At 39.4% G+C, this 22,229-nt stretch overlaps 1 protein-coding gene across 1 annotated transcript; it reads right to left on the bottom strand.

Moving 5' to 3' along the window:
* Window positions 1–11,852: 11,852 nt before the first annotated feature.
* drd1b (dopamine receptor D1b) lies at window positions 11,853–18,758 on the bottom strand. Its single transcript, XM_034206496.1, has one exon. The coding sequence runs from the start codon at window positions 17,347–17,349 to the stop codon at window positions 15,958–15,960; it is 1,392 nt and encodes a 463-aa protein (XP_034062387.1). The 5' UTR covers window positions 17,350–18,758; the 3' UTR covers window positions 11,853–15,957.
* Window positions 18,759–22,229: the final 3,471 nt, after the last annotated feature.

The following is a 22,229-nucleotide window of genomic DNA, read 5'->3' as shown; positions in this document are numbered from 1 at the left end:
TCATGTTGTTTTTTCCCCTTCAAAATGGGCAATCTGCACTCGTCAAGAATCATGTCTTTCTTTATTGAGATAGATATGGTAAAGGAACAGGAGAGAGGGTCCTGACTGGATTTTTGTCCGGCACATCTTTGTCATCTGTCACTTTTACCGGCCAGTTCCGCATTTCTAAATTATAACTCTTGAGTTTAGCCTTGCCTGTTGTTAAATTAACCTCATTATTACCTGTTGTAAAGATAGCACATAGGCTCTCATTGTTGATAATGACATTGACTCCACTTACCCAGACACTTTTCCACAGAGTTATTCATGGCCCCAAAGGGAATACTCTGTTTCTCGGCAACAATTACAATTCTTCCTGCATACTGATATCCATTGAGCCCTCCTTACGCAACGCCAATATCAGTACAGCTGGCACCTGAGCTTGAAAGGAAATCCCATGATGGCGTTGATGTATTGGCTGAATTGATTAACCAAAGCTACAAATCAACAAAGCCTTTAGCAGCTCCATTGTATCTTGGGAGTCAAAGGTCTGCGGCAAAGGAGAAGCCATAGTAATTGATTGATACGCAAACAGTTGTTTAAGAATGTTTCCACCTGATTTCATTGCAAAATGTAGAGGTGAATCTACACAGAGATTTACGCATCTGGCACAAGGTGTAAAAGTAGAACAAAGAGTGCTTACAGAAGCAGGGTTGTAGTGGGAAAAAGAGCATGGATATAATATGGGCCTATATAAATAAAAAAATTCTTAGATGGAACAATGTACCACATATTATTAATTAATACAGTATCTGAATATTGGAACATCGGGGAATAGATAGAAACACTATATCCACTCTGCTGCTAGACATTTTAAAATAATTAAAAAATACTAGTGTTTGCTCATTATATTACATTACATGTCACTTGTTAGACGCTTTTATCCAAAGCGACTTACATACTCAATACTGTGGACAATCCCCACAGGAGCGATTTGGGGTGAAGTGTCTTGCACAGGGACACAACAACATGCTGACTGCAGTGAACCTGTGACCCCCTGATCCAAACACCAACGCACTACCCACTGCACCATATGCTTCCCTTGTTCATACCTCAGAGCAGGAGAGTACAGGTGAGAAGAGCAAAGGGTCTTCAAGCAGCCTCAAATATTAATGATAGGGTCATGTTCTTTGACTTATGAAGCAGTGTGCAGTAAGTGAAAATAACACCTCTCTCTGCTTTTTGTCTATTACACCAGAAGTGAGCTTGAGGTCAACAGATAAGATGTGATGTCAACTTGTCAGAATCTTTCAACAGTGGAGAAGCCCACCTGAATCATAATGGATTTAAAAAGGAATGTGTCTGCCTCCATCTATGTTACCTTTTGGCTGAAGAAACAAACAGAGAAGATGGAAAATAGGGTATCCAACTGGTAAGAAATATGAATGAATCCCTAATCCTAACCCTTTCCTGCCTTAAACAAACCTAATGAACAAAATATCTCATATTCTGCAGGACCAGCCAATTATCAGTCCTAACCCTTCAAGCTTTAAAAGAAACCTTTTGCCAACATTAGCTTGATTCTGAAGAGTCGGTTTAAAGTCGTCACTCTTTTCTGTAATGATACTCCTTGAGATTTACTTCCATCTATACTGTCACAGCAACTGTTTCCTGTTTATCAGCCAAATACTAGACTGTTGTAGCACAGTTATAAGGCATTAAAACAGGCTGATATATGAAGCTTTTTATCTCTGCCCAAGAGGTAAAGGTCTTGGTTTGTTTATTGGTTTGTAGGTTGTTTTATTTTTGCTTGTCAGAGGGACTAGAGAAGAACGACTTGCCCTGAAACTTGTAGGAATGGTTAAGCATGGCCGAAGGAAGAATTTATTACATTTTGCAGCAATTGTAATACTCTGAATGTCGTAAATATACCTGTAGGCTGTCGGAACCAAATCAATGCCTTTTTCGCCCATGTATGCATCCACATGCTTTTTTCCTTTGCAGATTACAAAATAGCTTCCTCACAACTATAGAATAATTGTAGGCCTACAGTACATGAATCTTTGTGATTTATAACATAATATGGATTAAATGTCTTTATTGATTAATTTATTAGCGAATATGGCTGGCAGGATATTAAAATATAATTACCCCATCAGCCGGGTCGGACTGGCCTTCTGGAACAGCATGAATTTTCCCTGTTGGCAAGCTGACCATGCAGTCAAGCATTTAGTCAAGCAACATCATTATTTATTAGATTTTTTTTGTATCTTGCTTTAGATTAGATATCCTAATTAGACTTTCAAGATGTGATCTCTGTCTCAAGGTGTGTTATAAGAGGTTCGATTTATAACTTTTTTTCCCCACTCGTCAACTTTATTTTATGCATTTCTGCCCTTTACAGCGGGTGCCTGCTTCAAATAGCAGAATTATAATAAAAACACACCCACACTTACTGACACTGATTTAATTAAAGACAGATTAAAGTCAGAAAATGCAAGCAAGCAATGCTATTCATAAACGATGAGGAGTTCAGCAAGTTGTTTTTGAGGTCTATCTTTATTTAAAAAAATAAAAATAATTTTCTTTGGATTTACTGATGATAATTATGATCAGGCATCAACAACAACAAGCGGAGTGAAACAAAAATAAACTCCATCCATGTTTCCTGTTAGATGTTCATAATAGTAAAGGAGTTAATGGTGTTTTAGTGTTAAGTTATAAGTGTTGATAACCTCCAGGCCTACAGTACATTGTATCCCCTAAAATGACAAACCTTTCTTCACAATGATACTTACAGGGATTGCTCCTCTCATTGTCTTTAACCGATGGCCGGTCTAGAGGTTTAATGAGCCAAGAGGAGAGGCAGAAAAAATGCTGGGAGGCAAAAATGTACTGAGTATCAATTTAATATGCAGCATTTAAAATGTGCTTTCAAGGAAGGAGGATGTTAAATTAACATTTAAGTGAAGACTCTTGTCAGCATGCATAAAGTTAATCTAGGAAACCATTAAGGCTACATGGAAATATGTTTCATAATAAGTATGAGCTGATACAACACAATTTATTTTGATTATGCAGAAGACATGTGGTTTGAAGAATTAGTTCAAACCACAATGGTTAATTACCCTTGTGTGATTAAGTTCAAATCAATAAGGAAGGTACCTACGGTTCAAACAGAGCATACAATGATATGAAAAGCAAAAAACAAACTGTGGACTAATGGCTGCTGATGGCTACAGATATTCATCTGAAAATAATTTAAGAATCTTCTATTTTACCCTTTTATTTACAACTCTGTTCCTAGAAAATTATCAAAAAAGTGAATCAAACTAAAGGGAGCTATTATGGAACATGAGACAATGTTATGTTAAGGTTGAACTGATATACGTAACAAATGGTTAAATAGAAAACTAATGGACAGTTTATATTTCTTTTTACAAAACTGATTGAAACGTTGTTGTTTTTTACTGACTATATACTATAATCCCAAGGAGAAAGAATGTCTGTATGTAATATAATGTATGCGGTATTGTCAAGGGGAAAGGATGGCCAATACAATGATTTATTTAAGAAAGTCATAAATGCTATGAGTTATTATTGAATTCCACATAGTCTAAAGTGGGGCACACCGGCTATGCCTCGGGAGGTGTGGGCATAAATCATTACTTCCTTTAATTTGTAATGTAAAGAGAGGACAGGCGCTCAATGCAGCACAGAACAAAGCCAACACAGCACATGTAAGAAGCAGATAAATGGCAGCAGCTGCGCAGAGGCACATGCAGATGTATAATGTAGAGAGATATATAGCCTTAACATGCACAGGTTTACATAATAACACCATCATAATCTATCATTGCATACCCATATTCCCACATAAGATAACTTGGTAATGGAAATCAATGAGGGAATGTTACTAAGTTTACTCAAAATGCGAACAATGGTCATTTACTTGTCAAAGTTGGTGAAAACAGCCACGACAGGATCGCAGGAATGCAAACAAGAGCAATACTGTTTAGTGAATGGGGAAATCATAATAATTTAAGGTCACAAAAAAGACACGGGTGACTCCAAGAAGGCAGACTTAAAGAGGCAAACAATTCTAAAGTTGCAGGTGGGATTACCCAAAAGGCTGGAGAGTCAAAACAAAATGAGACTGAGGTTTGGAACCAGAAGGTTCAAAGTCAAAGGTTCAGGGTTTTCAGGTAACAGATAACAGAAAGATGACAGATGCCAGAACGAGAAAAGCACAAGGCACATGGCAGCAAGCTGGCACTTACTGAGAAAAAAAGAGAGGTTGCTATAAGTACTACAGAGCTGAGGGGATTTGGTGCAAGTAGGAAGACTGGTGGGGAAGTTCAGGGCCCTCATTTATAAAGGGATATACGCTCAAAAAATGGCGTACGCAATGTTTGCGATTTATAAAATACTAACTTGACGGGAAAACATGCGGTCCTCCACGCAAACTCTAACCCATGCGTACGCACTAAGCACAGACGCGGGAGAGACGAGAAACTGCGACACCGTTGGCAGAAGGAAGAATGGAGAGAAATATGTGGAAATAATACCATAAATAAAATGTTACCTCTCATTTATCATATATGAATAATTTATTTTCAAACATTGATTAAAGCCAATCTTAAAATGATTAAACAAACGCCTGTTTGAGACTCCTCAGTGCACACAAAAACATAACTTGGAGAAATAAATAAATACGGATATGTTATTTAAAACCACCTGGAATATGTTGTGTTAATGTTATGAAATGTTTTCTCATAAATGATGCGGTTTTGCATTTCTATAGGTTGTACGAGCATGGTTTTATATACTACCATGTTTAATCATGTTTTATGCCGTTTGCTAAGACTTGATAAGTCGCTCATAAAACACAGGAGGTATGGAAACTAAGAACACCATATGTGGTAAATTGTACAGCTAATATAACACAACACATTAGTTGTATTTCCTTTAACTGGTGGATATAGAGTTGCTGCAGTGGAGACGCTGCGCACAGCTGATCGACAGCTGGGACACAAACCACCAAATACGAAAACATAATTCAGATCCAGTCGTCATGACTCCACTCAGGAGGGATTCCCCGATCATTTCTTACAGTTTCTCATCAAGGGGGTGTCTCCTGTCCCCGGTACAAACACACTGCCTGAGGAAGGCTATGTGTATTTTTTTTTTCATGAACCTTTTTCGGACCACTTATTTATTTATTTTGGTGACGATCCGACCTTCATGCCGCTACTCTGGTTCAAACTGCATCCACCAAACAATATGATTTATCTCGACCTCCCTAAAATTACCAAAATCTGACACGTGTGAGATGTCTTTTTTAGCTGTTCTGTCGTCATTTCCTGCGATCTTCTTCATGCAGTCATTCAAAATGAATGAATGAATGGGCGTTTATTTGACTATTTATGGGCGTTACGTGAAGCCCGGAAAAGCTGCACCGCATTTCGAGTCGATTGTGATTTATAAAGGGAAACCGGTGTAGGAAGTGCCGTACGCACTTTCCTCGCCGGTACGCAATGTTTTGTCAATCGGAAAATCTCGGAACATTTCTGTACCTATTTTTTGGATTTCTACTACGTAAGCAACCTTCCCACGTGAATCCTAGGCACGGCGTTATAAATGAGGCCCCAGGTGAGGGAAATGTGATGATTTCAGGGCAGATAGGACAGGCAGTTTCACGGATGAAAGGAGAAAAGTCTGAGGGAATCTGGTGAAAAGGTTAAGTACAGGGCTGAAGGGGCCTGCGAAAGAGGAAATGTCCTAGTCAGCTTTACGCTTTTTTTTTTAGAAACACTCATCTCTGATATTCCCAGATTTACATTTATTTTTGAGATGTGTTGACCTGCCATATATTGTACTTCTGGAAAGACCGTTTTGATTTCCTAGATATATAGAGACACATCATTTAATCCAGAGGCTCATCTTCAATTCAATAAGAGGAGTCTTCCACACCCTGGATATGAGGTGGAGTTTGGAATTTGGGTGGCAGGGGGTGTCTGAGAGACGACACACAGCGAATGAGGAAGAGTGCCAGTTTATGAAAAGGGAAGAAGAGCATTTCAAGATCAGAGCACGAAGGCTGGTATCGAATGAACCTGGATCAGTTTTATTGTTGAACTTCTGCAAACTTTTACTAACTAAACTGTGAAGCATGGAGATACTAACGCCTTCATTTCACATTCTCAATATCTGACATAACACACATTATCACTTCCTTGGTCAAGCAGAATTACCCTATAGGAAGATTATTAATACAGATTCAGTTTTCTTTTACACATCCACAGATACGCAGCTTGGTTTTTAGTTGTGTTTCTGGCCACCTTATGGCAAGCTAGAGTTATAACAGCAGGATAAGATTTGCTGTCTTATTTTGTTGAAGTGTACGTTGGCATCAGTCCATAATGACTGCAGAATCGATTGATAGCAGAGAGAAACTGCATATAAATTGAAATCTGCCGAGGCATTTTGCAGACTCAGTAACTTGACCATGCCCTTGAATAGGATATGTTTATGCAACGTATGCTCTTTGCTTTCCAAAAGTATCCATTTAAATACTATTAAGACATTTTGATATTCTATATGTGTGGTATACAATATCCGTGGCTTTATCACTGGTTGTATTGATTGATATACTCTTCCTTTAAGTTTTATAGTTATTCAGTGTAGTAAATAAACTGAAAAAAAATACAAATGCATGTGTTTTTTTCGCTCTATTTATATTGAACACAATGCAAAAGCAAAGACCAAATTGTTCCTCAGGGACAATGCAATAAGATATTGCACCAAAACAAAGATTGAAAGGAACTAAGAGAAAGGAGATGGACTGACGTGACTTGAAAGAACATTTTAGCATTATGTATTGTAGGTATTATAATGAGGAAAGGAAAGAAACCTGGGCTCACAATGCATACCAGGCTTAGAGCGAGAGCACACGCTCTACGTAGTAAAGAAAGGTAGTAGTGTTTCTATGAATAAAACATAACATCACGACAATAGAGTAAAACTTTGCTCCTTAAAACCTGAGTTTACAGAGTTCTTCCTTCTGCCCTCAGTTTTCGAGGACCGAAAAGTTGAACATCTTTGTTTTGACTTGATACATTTTACAACCTTCAGAATATTAGAAAAATTCCACTGACCAGCTGCCATTCGAACCATTACACTTTGTTTTATCACTTCCCTTTTTACACCCCTTATTTAACTTATGTACATGATGTTAACACTTGTGATACTGTAACCCTGATCCGAAAGGCATCAGAAACAACTCTAATCTTTCATGACTGGAACAAGCTTTTATTTTGAGAAAGTGTCTGCTTTTAATAATTTTCTTTTCACAGGCTGCTACTTCATGTTATACTATTTTATGACTTGAGTGAAGTAGTCTTATTGAGGTAATAAAACACTGGGCTTGATTCATTTCTTGATGAGATGAAGCACTTCACACCAGAGGGAGTGTGAGTCATTCCCTCTGTTTCGGGAGGAGAGGAGTCAGTAGAGAAGGACAAAGAGGAGAGATGAGGAGAGGAGACAAAAGGGGGGAGATGAGGAGAGGCTGAGTTGGGCTTTTAAATTCAGCAGGAAGCTATCAAATATAATTTAACCAATAAATGTAATGGCACTGACACATTTTTCAAAGTTGGTGTCTGACAAGCTTGAAAGAAGAATAAAGAAAAATGTCTTCAACTGGATGAATGGAATGGAGTGGGTGTTCAAATCTTAGTGAGCTACTTTTACAGACAGATTTGTTACTTATTTGGTTACCTTGACAGATTGAAGTTGTTATGCTGTTAGCAAAGGGAGGTTTTATTAAAACATTCTGATTACTAATGACAAGTTTAAATGTAAGCAAAACAAGATACCGACAAAAATGTGTGATCAGTCTGGGATTTGAAGGTAAACTGCTTCCAGCGTGTGATTTCAACAGGAAACTTTGCAGTAGTATGAAGGGGACAAATGGAGGTGTTCAAGCACATCACTCCTGAACTAATGGCTTCTAAACAGCTCATCACAGCCAAACTGATAACAGTGACAGACGGGAAGATGGTATTTTGTTCAAAACTGACTGCTCATACCTTGATCAACAATATTGAAAACAAGATGTATTCATGGTAGTTCCTTCAAATAAAAACCTTTAAGCTATTCAAAAAGTACAGCTTTTACCGCAGTTTAATGGTGTCATGCACCCATAGCAGGGGTTCATTTTTTTTCTGTTGTTATGTTCCTCAAAGAAGCAGAAAAGTCAAGCAGAGTGATCAAAAGCCCAAGCCCCTCAGTGTTAAGCGGAGGTGTTGAGTAATGTCGGGAGGATCTGTCAAAGAGGCCTCTGACAATTTACTGGAAGAGCTCAAGGACATGTTCCTACAATACATTTGATGAAAATATGCAATAAAATGAATACAATAAAACCCCGGTGCCATGGGCATTGGGTGGCAGACGAGGCTGTCACAAATATCATGGATCTTTAGCAGAATTAATAGCAGCAAAATGAATAGCAGCAGTTTGAGACCAGAGAGGTTTTGGGTGTCAGCTCTACCATCCTGAATGACAACGTTTTACATTGTTATAGCCAAATATAGCAAGTGCTAAGAAGCCAGTGGAGCCCCATAATGTTTGATTTTCAGCATGAGTGCAGTCAAAGCAGATAATAGACATGAAAGAGGGCTCAAAATATTAAATAAAAGAGTACTGAGTGCGGGGTAAAAGGGAAATAGAAATGAACTGCAATTAGCTGTTAGAATGCTGCTAATGCTCTTGGAGCTCCTTCCTAACTTCAAGGTTCAAGGTTCAAGGCTTTTATTAGTCATACGTACATAGCTGTAGTGATGACGATGAAAATCTTAGGTCACAGGCTCCTCTAACAGTGCAACACAATAACACAGAAAAACAGAAAAAATAGTGAAATACAATTAAATAACTCAAATAATTTAACTAAATAATTTAAATTGGAGGAATCTTATTGGATTATTTGCCAATAATAACTTTAGCTCCCATTAAACAATTCATTTGACTTTGCTAATTTCTCAATTTGGGAGTCAAAATTATAAGTTTGACGGGAGGAAATTGATTAATTGATTTTTTCCCAACCTATATGTTATGTAAGCTTTAAGCATTCTTGGCAAAACCAAATTATAAGAGAAAAGTTCCGAAAAGAATAGTAATCTCAGTTCAGAGCATAGTCATTTGGTCCATCTCTGTCAAACGGCCGGCTGAGAGCTGGTGTAGTTACATAAGCTCATTACAACACACACGCACACACACGCACACACACACACACGCACACGCACACGCACACACACACACACACACACACACACACACACACAGGAACAACACTATATTGCAGTTTGCTGCCTGCAGTCCATCATTAACCTTGATTGTATTTCCACTGTGACCCGACTCCTGCCTCTCTGTCTCTCAGGCTGCATCAGGTTAACTGTCAATACACAGTACTGTGTACTTATGGGATTTAAAAGCTAAAAGTCGGACCAGTTATTTATGTTTTTTCTATGTTTTTGCTCTTGAATCCAGGATAATAATGTTGTTTCCCATGATTTGTGAATAACCCCCCTGAAGAATCTCACGGGGGGTTAAACAACTGATCAGATGTTCAAACACCAGGAAATATCTTTTTAATAGGGAAGTCTACAGGATACATGTCTCTTATCAAAAACATTTTTTTGAAAAGAATCCCTAAAAGACATTTCAAATCATACAGTTACCCTCTTTAAATAACATGCAGACCTGTAGTATTTGACTTAAGTTTGAGCTTCCTTTCTTAAGAAAGAGATTTCTCTTGGTGTTTGAAAGCTAAATGTCTGCCACATAGCAGCAAAGATGAATACACTTTGAATTTATTGTATTTTAATAAGCAATTAAATGGTTTGAGAACAAATTCTAATTTCTGCTTGATACATTTTAAACCCCTAAGTCTGTGTCACAGTCAAGAAATTATTTAAATATCAAGTGGTATTTCATTGTTAATAAGCATAAATAACAAATGTTTGAATCCTTGTTCTGTCTGAAAAATGTCTTAGGGCAACTATATTTTAATGTCCCTTGACTTGAATGGATAGGTGTGTAACAGGAATGTATTCATGAGTGCGGTAAAAAGCTGCACATCACAATACTTAATCATTTTTAAGTTTTGACACTCAACCAACAATAATTATAATATTGAATTAGATGTGAAACAAGAACACAACAGGAAAAGGTTTCAGAACAAATGCCACCAGGGCTGTGATTGGCAAATGTGAACAAAGCTGCATGGGAGATGTGACACCTTGAGCTGGAGAGCCTGCATGGATCACTTGGCCACTTTGCTTTGGAAAACATACCAAATAGTGTATCATTCATTTCATTTGAAGTGTACTTCCAACTGTGACCGCCCCTGTAACCAGTGTGCAATCCTGCCTTTGAGAACGTGCTATTGGTTTTTAGATGGGATTTCAAACCTCGGATGAACTAATGCAATGAGGTATAATATTCACACATTGCCCCGGGCCAAAGCATGTGTAAATATTTACATTACATGTATACTGTATGTGCACAAAGATGGACAACTAGTGTTTTATGTATAGATTATAATACAAAAAGTAGATGTCAAATACTTTCTTTTTATTTTCAATTAAATACTTACAGCCCCTGATTTATATCCCGAGTTGCACAAGCTACTTTCTTGATTCAATTTCAATTTGAAATGGTGTGTGTGTGTGTGTGGTGTGTGTGTGTGGTGTGTTGTGTGTGTGTGTGTGTGTGTGTTGTGTGTGTGTGTGTGTGTGTGTGTGTGTGTGTGTGTGTGTGTGTGTGTGTGTGTGTGTGTGTGTGTGTGTGTGTGTGTGTGTGTGTGTGTTGTGTGTGTTGTGTTTGTTTGTGTATAAACAGATGTTAATTAGGGCAGGACTGGCAGCTGCACAAGTCAGCCAAGAGATGCTGCAGTTTTGCTGTTTTTCTCATGACTTAAATGAACCCCACCTTTCACTTCCAAAACAAAAGTAAAAGACTAATATTGAATTGCATTACCCAAGTTCAGTATATTGACCCTTGCTTAATGCATATGAGCAAATGCACGGATGCGTAAAATGAGATGGAGCACCAGACTAATCTGCTTCAACGTTGATTCTTACCTTGCTTCACCAGAGATATGCAAGGTAATGCTTTGAAGCAGAACTATGCAATTAGACATGGGTTTTGTCAACTCTTTCTACTCAGACTGATTTAGATGTTTTTGGTTTTTTTGGCCTTAAGATGAAAAGCTGATGAAACAAGCCCCAACCCAGTAAGGTAAACATAGATTATTGATTTCAGCAAAATCTATAGTTGCTAAATGCAAAGGTGGGCAACTCATACCTGTGGGCTAAATCCAATTCAGACACAAATTACAAGTCCAAAGGTGTAGAGACTGATTTGGTAAAGGTAAATACTTAACAGCCTTTACATTAAACACATCAAGACCTATTTGTTTTAAAGGGATCTAAAATGTTATTTTTCCCTTTAGTGTGGCAGGGTTGAGGTCTCAAAATGTTACTTTGAGTCGGCATGTGTTTCTGCCCATATTTAAGTTAACAAATGAGGCGGGACGGACAGCAGGGCAAGAGGACGTGTCAACTGTCAAGTAGCTGTCAGGTTATGTAAATGCATGCGAAGTCAGGAACACAGTGAGGACACCAGGCTCAGGGAGCTGGAAAAAAATATGCGTCACCGTTCAAAATCAATCTCCATCGATTCCCTGCAGCGACATGATCTTCCAATAGCCACTGAGTGTCAGAAGCACAGCCACATCCACAAACCCCTCACAAAGAAACAACAAAGATGAACAAAAATACATACATGTTTATTTGACAAGAAGGGCACATTTTTTTTGTACAAACTGTAAACTAAATACTGTAATTATTTTTGAGAGTTATAATCTTTGACATCACGTTCATGAATGAACACCAGAAACATTTTAGTTAATAAATAAATATATAAACAGTCAGTGACTGCTGCATCTTACTGTAAATTATAACCCCACACTGAAAAAGAAAACATACAGCATGTAAGTTTGCTACACGTTAAGGATTTTTGAAGATAAAAAGCACTTGTGTTCATCACGACTACATTTTGAACATCATTGTACAATACTCTATCCTGCACGCCCCAACGCTAAATACTGCAATTTAATTTTGTACATGAAGCTTTGTCACTGAATTGATGTTGAGGTAGGGACTCCGTCATTATCCTAGACAGTTTGAGTAAGCTGAAATATCATTATCACACTCCCATGGCTTGGGAGTGTTGTTCGCCCTACATCTCATGCGTCCCTTGTCCCGCCTTTGGAGGGAGAGGAGGAGGGATTCTGCACCGTCAGATTTGCTTAAGTTGTCATACATCATGTAACTACACTGATTGAGAGACCGTGTACTGTCATCTTGACTCCCGAAAGCAACATGTAGGGCAGCCTGGAGGAATGCTCGGGATCAAACAAAACATTTTGCTTGTGGGAATGTTGCCCGACATAGCCTCTTCCACAAAATCAAAGCAGTGGCATCTGGAAAGATGACTCACCAAGTTGACAAGGTGATGGCTCAGGAGGGGGTTTACATGGAGTCAAAATACATCAGAGATAATTTGCCCTCACAGCTGGAGGTATGTTTCTATAAATGTGTACATACAGCATATACGAAAAACATCTGGTAAACCTGTAAATGCCAATGATGTCACAACAAATGGCAGATTAATCTCTTTAAGAATACCCACATTTCAGCTTAAACACTGGTTAAATCACAGCATAAGCTACATTACAGCCACATTCAGCCAACATTTGAATTTTGGCAAAAGCAATAATATAATAATAACTATAATAATAACAACATGGCTAGTTGGGGCTTTGATTCAGAGCTTTGACTCAAACTACAGAAGGGAAACAGTCGGCCCTGTCCGTTTAATAATAAATTCAATCTGTGTTAACATAGGGAGTGCTCATCAAGTCGACAGAGGCAGCCAAGAGAAAAGAAAAAGAGATGGAAGAAAAGGAGGGTAGAGGAGGTGGAGTGGGAACCAAATCTTCTCCAAGGCATTTCCCCTTTATGTCCAATGTCCAGTCAGATTATGTGCAGTTCATGTTTTAACGCTTGTTTGAGCTGGCTTGTGTTTGGAAATAATTAGGGAGTAAATTAAGAGGAATTGAGGAAGAGAAAAAGGAAAGGTCACTGAGCTGATATGGTTGCGAGTTTCTAAAAGGCATGGGAGTAAAGGGGAACGTTTAAGTATATAGTGGCACTTGTTATAGACATTTAAATCACTTGGGAATTTAAATTAATTCTTATTCATTCTTATTCTTAATAAAACATCTTTAATCCAAATTCAACTTCATAAATGTTTTAAAGTGATGGAACAGCAGCTGTAGCAGTGGAAGAGGACAGGGAGGCAGAGAGGACAATGAGTTGCTTTTGTGCAACAAGCCAAGTCACATATTGAGCTAAAAGCTTTCCCCCCATTTGTTGCCATCTAGATACAGTAGCATTGGATTTTCCAGAGCAGGAAAATCAAATGCTTCATTCAAGACCAATTGCTTTCTATTGGATCTGCTCTGCCTTTCTCTGATGTGAAACTGTTTCACGCCTTCATCGCCACACACAGCATACAATGTCCGAAAGCATGCTGTTGAGCACTCTTTCCCCAGCAACACTGAATACAACTTAAACCTAGAAGTAAAGGCTTATAATGTGTGCCACAGATACATTAACATTTATTTAAACTCTGACAGAGAGAGAGTGGGTAATCTACCCATAAAACAAGGTTATGAGCATGTGTTTTTCATACTGCTTTTCCACCATGTTTGCCACGCTCTTCATGTACTTGTATAATGTAATGCTCTCTGTCATGTGTTTGACTGTAATTGGTAAACATGCATAACATTTATAGCATTGCTATGTTTTGAAACAACAATAGCACTATGTTTTACCAATTAAAACTTGAGTTCATAAGCTTAAACTTAACTTAATCTTGTTTGAGGTTAATAATAGCAAATATTTGCAAACAACAGCTTCATTTAGTTGTATGATGTAATTTGCAAAGTCGTACCCTGTGTTTAATCACATATTGTCAACTGCAGCCTCACTGGCCAATGTAAAGCCGATGTTACATAGAAGTGTTAACTACCTTTAATCTGAAACAACCTATTTGGAGATTCATTTTTTGTAAACTAACTATAAATAACTCAGTGAAAAGGATTGTAGCTTAGCAAAAACATGACCCTTTTAAAAGGTGTTGGTCACTGTTAATAATATATTTCATATTTGGTATAAAATCATTTAATCATTTGGACTAACTTATTACTGCCTTTTGGACAGGACCTTACTTTGACTCTATCACAACTCCAGTTGTAATTGTATACATAGGTATAAAGGCTACAATGCCAAATGGAATGACTGGAAGAGGAATGGGAATACAAATATGTTCCATATCTTGCAGGTAATGGTGGTTTGACTTGGACTTCACCCATGCAAACAGAGCAACTGTCACACTGCATGCTCTCCTTCGCCACTACTGCACAGCATGGCTCCCAGCATGAGCAATTTACAAAATCAGATATCTGCAAGTTTGAAAAAGGTCACCAGGTGTCACTTGCATTACAGATGAGTGAACTCTGCTGCTGCTGCTGCTGCTGCTGCTGCTGCTGCTGCTGCCTCCTCTGTCCAAGTGTGGGATTTTGAGTTTATCGATCTCCATTCTTCTGACAGAATTAGCCATGAGATTGATGGATAGAAAAACCAATACAGCTTTAAGTGGGCATAGTAAAGATATAAAATGGAGGGCTGCCAGAGAAGAAGGTCAAGTCAAATTCAGATGGACAAACATAAATGGAAAGTAGAGTGCAGGTGTAAAGGACTATGCTGACAGAGGAAAAAGGAGGTTGACAATGCTTTAGAAATAAGGGTGGTTTAAGCGAGGAAGGGACTGAGGAAAAGGGGAGCAAGTCAAAGTAAAGAAGAGAAGACTGTAGGGCCCTAGAGAGGGTTTGCTGAAGAGTAGCTGGGAGGGGAGACAGAGCTAATGATAACATGGAGTGAGAATAAACTGGAGGGAACTTCAGGAGAGCCAGTCTGATCCGTCCCAGGTGGGCATGAATGAGAAAATATAAGAATAGGGTACAAGGAAGGAAGGTAGACAAAGAAAGATACTTTCTACTCTTTAGAAACTGCAAGGTAACAATAGGTTGGGAGGTGTACAAATTAAATATTTAGAAATACAGTATATGACAACTTGGCTTAAGGTTTTGAACTCCATTACCTGCCCCCTTACAATGAAACGTAATATTGTTACTTTGGTGTCTGAAGCAGTTTTAACTCAAATAAATTACCACGGTAATACAGTTGTTTTGAATTTGCAATAAAAATGTCAATAGAATATAAACGTACTGAAGACAAATAACTGTCATGAACAACTAAGCATACTGAACCAAAAGCAATTCCCAATTTACCAATTTATCTTTTTCATGAAACAAATACAATGCACCTACCTACAAGACATTTTGCTAACAGTTACTACATCTTCCTCCACTGTATACACTGTGTTTAAGTCCTTCCAAGGTTGTGTCAGTACTGTACAGAATACACATGCAGATGTATACATCTTTGCAAATGTAACACAACAATGTATACATGTGCACTTAGCTAGTGTTCTGCTTTAATATTCACATTATCAACATTTATCATCAAATGTCTCAATTTCATCAATAAATGCTGAGCGTATTTTGCAGATAGTTATATCCAGGATAAAGTGCCTTTACTTTAAAACATTCTGTAGGTTTTTCAATGTAGGTTTTTGTTGACAGTCTTAAGGTCCTGTATATCCCATTCACTGTTTCTCTGCCATGCATGTTCTTAAAGACATAGATTGTGCTGTCCTCCTGGGTAAGCTTTTCTTCCCTTTGTGCGTACATACATGCCGCGGTGTACTTTGATACATCTTTGCCTTTGCTCAACATGAAGCGGTTTTATGCTGTCCGTTCTGTGTTATGGGATTGATTTTCTCCAGTGTGACCTCAGTATCGCTGTCTAAATTCCCAGAGATGGCTGGGGAAAGTTTCTCCAGAGCGTTGTTTACCATGCCCACCTCGATCTCCCCTCCACATCCATCCTTCTTTTGTAACTCCTCGTCCTGACACAGGATGCTGTGGGGGATCACATAGTTAGCTGAATGGTTGCCCTCCTTAGGGATGTGACTCTTGGGCTGATACTGACAGTTGGGGTTTGTGTTAGGGGCTCCCATGTTGTTGTTAATACTGACGATTTCAATGGCGTTGCTGCCCGGGCAGAGCCGGTGGCAGCCCAAGAGGATGGAGAAGGCCTTGCGGAAGTCGGCGTTGAAGGCATAGATGATGGGGTTTAGCGAGGAGTTCGCCCAGCCAAACCACACAAACACATCAAAGGTGGTCGAGCTGATGCAGAGGAAGTCCGTGGCACTGTCCGGCACGTCGGGCTCACAAAACGGCACCATGCAGTTAAGGATGAAGAAGGGCAGCCAGCAGCAAACAAACACTCCCATGATGACTGAGAGCGTCTTTAAGACTTTGGTTTCTCGTTTGAACGACATTTTGAACGAGCTTTCAGTCTCTATGCTCGAACTATTCCCCATGCTGCTGTGGCGATTTTTGGCACTCTCTGCTGCCCGCTCCAGTGCAGATATTCTCCGTATCTGTATCTGAGCGATGCGGTAGATCCGGGTGTAAGTGACTATCATAATAGCCACAGGGATGTAGAAGCTGATAAGGGAGGAGGAGATGGCGTAGGTCCTGTTAAGGCTGGAGTCGCAATTGTCAGGGGGCAGATCGTCAGGGTATGTTCCATTTAGCTCTGCGTAGCTGGTGGTCTGAGCTTTGTGCCAGTTAAGCTGAACAGGAATGAAGGAGATGAGGACTGACAGTGTCCACGCCACACTGATCATCAGACATGCCACTTTAGGGGTCATCTTGCGTTCATAGCGAAACGGGCTTGAGATGGCCCAATACCGATCTACACTGATCACACACAGGTTCAAGATGGAGGCAGTGGAGCACATGATGTCAAACGCGACCCAAACGTTGCAGAACGCGCCAAACGGCCAAAACCCAACAATCTCAGTTGCCGCCTTCCATGGCATAACCAGGATAGCTACCAGGAGGTCAGAGATGGCCAGGGAGATGACAAAGAAGTTGGTGACCTTCGACCTCAGGTGTCGGAACTTGGTGACGGCAGCGCACACGAGCGTGTTGCCTAGCAGCGTGGTTAGGATGAGGAGGAAGAGGAAGCATCCCGTCAGCACACGCTTGGACGAGTGTCTCTCTGGTAGCAGCTGCTTTCCATCTTGAACCGTTGAGAAATTCAGATCCATTGTTTATGTTACACTGCTAATAGAGAGATAGGGGGTGGGTGAGGGGGGTGTCAACAGTCACCCCATCACATCCCCAGCCTGCAGCAGCTGTGCCTCTCTGGGGAGGAATTTTAGACAGATGGCGTAGCTGGTGGAGAGGTCAATTGTCTCGGCACCAGCTCTCCCACAGACTGGGTAATCCATAGGTTCCTTGTTTCAAACACCATCCTTGCAAGAGAATTGCTATAAATATTTCAAAAAGATCTCTTTGAAAATTTGCCTCCCGAAAATACCTGGTTCATAAATTCCTGCAGCAGAAGCACAGGCAGCAGACATTCTAGTTTTAAGAGGAGTGAAATTATTCCAGCTGTTGTTTGCAGTTATTTCTCCAATCAGCACTGTAAAAAAAAAAGAGATTTAAAGTGAACTCCTTGTTCGTTTTTCTCCACTCTATGGATGCCTCAGCTGTCAAGTGAAAGTTTCACAGTATATGGTTGCCGAGCTGTTGAGTAAACAGAGGCTTGGTCAATCATTAGCCTTATATACCAACTCATCAATAAGTTATATTGATGGTTTTCGCGCTTCGTTTATCTGATTTGTTCAATGATTCTCTTGGCGTGTCCGTGTGATTATATTGGTGCCTGTATCGACGCTGATTCACCCCAGCTACTAGATGTTTTGTTGTATTTATTTATATCTTTGAATGCAGCTCCCTGTGAGTAAATGGAATTGTAAGTGGTGATAGAATTAGGCGTTCAAAAGTCTTAACAATCCAATTTGATATCACGGAGATATACATTAAAGTATAAATCATTTGCAGGAAATCATCTCAGCTCTTTTTAAACTGACACGTCGCTCTAATCCAGATGCGAGGTCATTTATTTCTCTTTTGGTTTAGTTCGCGTGCACAGCACAACGACCGCTCAGCTTTCAAAAACATTCAAGAGATATATTGGACACCAACCTAAAGTATCTCTGGCAGCGCATTCCCTGGGTTGACGTCTTAAAAACAGAGTTTATTTACTTTTTTCGTATATATTTCGGGAGCGTGCGCTTGGCTCTGTGCAGGCAGTCCAGATTCCGCAGCACCGTCTTGGATCAACTGGAAAAATTAATTAATCCAAAATCAACATGAAAAAAAACTTGTTCCCGCTAAATCCACCGTTTGTCACCATCCATCCAACTTGTATCTTGGTAACAAGTGAAGGAGAAGGAAAGCACCGTCTCTGCGCACTCCTCCATGGGGAAGTCAGTCACTCTTCCCTGTTGCGATGGTCCTCAGGTGTTTTTTTCTTTCTTCAAAGTCCTTTTTTAGAGCCTTCCATTGCTGTGCAAAATTCAGTTACCCCTGTGATGTGTTTGCGGTCTGACTGGCCGGCGGAGAGTGATGGGAATTACTCCGATCTCTCCAAGACACGTTTTCACGCGCGCTCCTCTCTCTCCGCTCAGCTGCTGCTGTGCTCCACGGTCGGTGCCACAACTGCTCCATCCATCCAGGCAGGCTGTGGAGTGTAAAGCCACCGAAAATCACACCGTACAGAGCACTCACATTTTTAGCCACATATGGTTTGTGATAACGAAAACCTGCACAACCTACCGTAACTTAAAAACAAAGTAGGTTTATTGAATACAGCCTATGGAAATATATAGCTTTTGATTTGTCTTAAATAATGCAAATGGCTTTATGAAACCTGATTCGTCTCAAATGTTAGTGGCTGTCTGATTCACTAATAGCAACATCAAAAACTCAGCGTTTCATTTGCAAAGTAACAATAATGATCGTATTCCCTATAAAGCGTTTTATTTATTTTACACCTGGACACAATATCAATGATTTGAATTCCCCAAAATAAAAGAGCCAAATATGAAGGTGACTTGTTGTCCTTTGATGAACTTGTAGCCAGCAGGCATGAACACAGAGGCACAATGAGGCCATCTACTGGATGCAAGATTGTGGGAGATTATATGTTAGTGTGGGAGCCGAGGGAGTGTGCATTAACGTCACCTCAATAAACATGACTGAACAACTCTGAATTAGATCTGAGTCCCACGAGCAACTGCAGCAGGAGGAGTCGCGGACCCATGTAGATAGAGAGACAGTGAGTGTCGAGGTGTGTGTGTGTGTGTGTGTGTGTGTGTGTGTGTGTGTGTGTGTGTGTGTGTGTGTGTGGGTGTGTGTGTGTGTGTGGTGTGTGTGTGTGTGTGTGTGTGTGTGTGTGTGTGTGTGTGTGTGTGTGTGTGTGGTGTGTGTGTGTGTGTGTGTGTGTGTGTGTGTGTGTGTGTGTGTGTGTGTGTGTGTGTAAGATGGCTAATGCTATCATGCCGTTAGCTGCCTGGCGAGCCTGGCGGGCCTGGCCAGTTTGAATATTAACTATTTACAAGATGAAATTATCAATGGACTGTGTGTGTGTGTGTGTGTGTGTGTGTGTGTGTGTGTGTGTGTGTGTGTGTGTGTGTGTGTGTGTGCGCATGTGTGTGACTGCATGCATGTGCATCTCTGACTGAGCATTTCTGTGTTTGCGGATGTGTACACATGTATTTGTTTTAGTTGTGTTATGTATGTGTGTGTGTGTGTGTGTGTGTGTGTGTGTGTGTGTGTTGTGTGTGTGTGTGTGTGTGTGTGTGTGTGTGTGTGTGTGTGTGTGTGTGTGTGTGTGTGTGTGTGTGTGTGTGTGTGTGTGTGTGTGTGTGTGTGTGTGTGTGAGTAATGCATGTAGACATGCCAAGTGTAAGAGGCCTGGCAGACACAACGCCCACATTTCCCATTTCCCTGTAGCACAGAGCAAGGGTGTGCGTGCAGTAGACAAAGTTCAAACCAAGACTACATCACACACAAAAAAACACACACATCTTGCTCACTCACTCACTAACACATGCACACACAACCAGCCATGCAGGGTAATTTATGTCTGCTCCAAAAAGCAAACAAAATAGAATGGAATGGGAAAGAATAGGAAAGTCTTTTTGGGATTACTTTTTGCCACATTCATATCAGATGTTTAATTTGTCATTCAATCTTTATAAACATGATTTTATATTCACTTTTCAATCTATGCTTTTCCATGTGGGAGCCTACATTTTTAAAAAAAGAAAAATGAAAACAATAGCTCCCCTTAGTCTATTGACTTTGTGCACCGAAATTCAAATCAGCATACGTCTCTAAGATGAATTAAGGTCTCCGTGATGCATTTGAAATGAGCAGCAAGAGTCCTCTAACACATGCTGGTTTAATTCAAATTAATTCAGAAAGTTTGCTAATGAACTGGAGTGACAAAACTTTGTGTAACTTTACATGACACCCAGAGAGTGTGGCAGCTGGCATGCTGACAGGAAGTTAAGAGACTCTACCATTCTGTCAGGACCTGTCAGTTATTCCAACTGGCAATGAATCAGAACAGATAACTTGGAAACTCTTCAGTTTTCTCACTGGATGGTACCCGCTGATCTCTGTGGAATAAATGCTGCCATCTTTAAATGTCCAGGAATTAAGCCTAAACCCTTTCTAATCTTAAAATATGACCACAAGCAGGGATAAGAGCCAATATGGGAATGCCAAAGATGTTTTGCATCTGCAAGGGAAAGTTTAAAGATTAATTATTCGCGCTTACCACACGTTTCATCATCCCACACTTGAATATTAAATACGTTTTGGACAGCTGTGATCTACGGATACGCAAATAGATTTATATTAATGCTTTCTTTAACCCTTAGATGCACGAGTGACTGGACCCTACTCTTCCATAAGTGGGTTAAAAAGGACCCGTATTAGAATATGTGTTTTTATGCCATTTTTGTCATTTTGGTTAAGAACAATTACTTGTATAATATTTATATTTTGGTTCACACTAGAAATATTTTATATTTAAGTTTTCACTATTTATCATTTTAGACATTTTTTTTACATTTTGAAAAAAAAAACGAAATTCCATAGAAAATGCATACGGGTCATTTTTGATCCACTTATGGAAGCTTGGGGTAGTACTACAAAAACTAAAATGTCTTCAAATGTACATTTGAATGGCATGATATCCAAAACATGTTTTTTGAGGAATAGCTGGAATATGAAATGATACAAAAATGTAATTACAAAAATACTCTAAGAAAACCACCTCACCGGGTCAAAAAAGACCCACTTATGCATCTAAGGGTTAAGGATAACTGCTGTCATAAGGTGTGTGTTGAGCCAAGATGCATTATTCAGCAGTGCACACATTAATATATAGACATTTGTATTTATAAAGTGTATTCCTTTAAACAAGCTGGTTTCCTGTAACACCATATTTAAAGGACATTTCTGAGTGTGTCTACCAAATGTTTGGTGGCTTCCTTCATTTCAAATTCACATCTGGTGCAGATAATTTACAGTAGCTTATGTTGGAACCAATTAAAATGATAGCCTTTTATGACATTTACCAGAGGCAGCCTTCATTACTCATTAGCTGGAGCATTTTTTGTTTCATTTACAATAAGTGGGGCAATTACGTAAAAACAACACTGAATACTAATATAAGCTTCCAGGCTGTATACGGATCTGCCTATACATTCTATACAAGATCAGCCTAAGTGTGTGAAAAGGCTGTGGCCTTTCAATTCTATCCTTTGTGCAAACTATAATCTTATAATCTGAGTCTTAATAAGATGCTTTAATTGTTATGCATGCATCTTGAGTGATACTTGCTGTAACAAATGCAAATGTCCCCTCTCGAATAAAGGTATTCTGATTCTGATCACTATTTATTAACGTTTTGGACCCTTTGGAGATTTCTCAACAAGTATAATGTCATTTGTACACCATCTACAGTATCATACATATACAACAATCCACTCTGTGTGCACAGGTGTCTCTCAATAATTGGCAGCATCAGAGTTTAATCTGCTACATTGCAATTCACATTTATGAT

Source organism: Gymnodraco acuticeps, unplaced genomic scaffold, assembly GCF_902827175.1.
Source record: "Gymnodraco acuticeps unplaced genomic scaffold, fGymAcu1.1, whole genome shotgun sequence".
NCBI classification, from domain to species: Eukaryota; Metazoa; Chordata; class Actinopteri; order Perciformes; family Bathydraconidae; genus Gymnodraco; species Gymnodraco acuticeps.
The sequence above is the reverse complement of the archived record's forward strand: the minus strand, read 5'-3'. Positions and strand labels throughout refer to the sequence as shown.

Bases quoted from the DNA above. Each gene is read 5' to 3' on its own strand.
- drd1b (XM_034206496.1), bottom strand. From the start codon at position 17,349: ATGGATCTGAATTTCTCAACGGTTCAAGATGGAAAGCAGCTGCTACCA.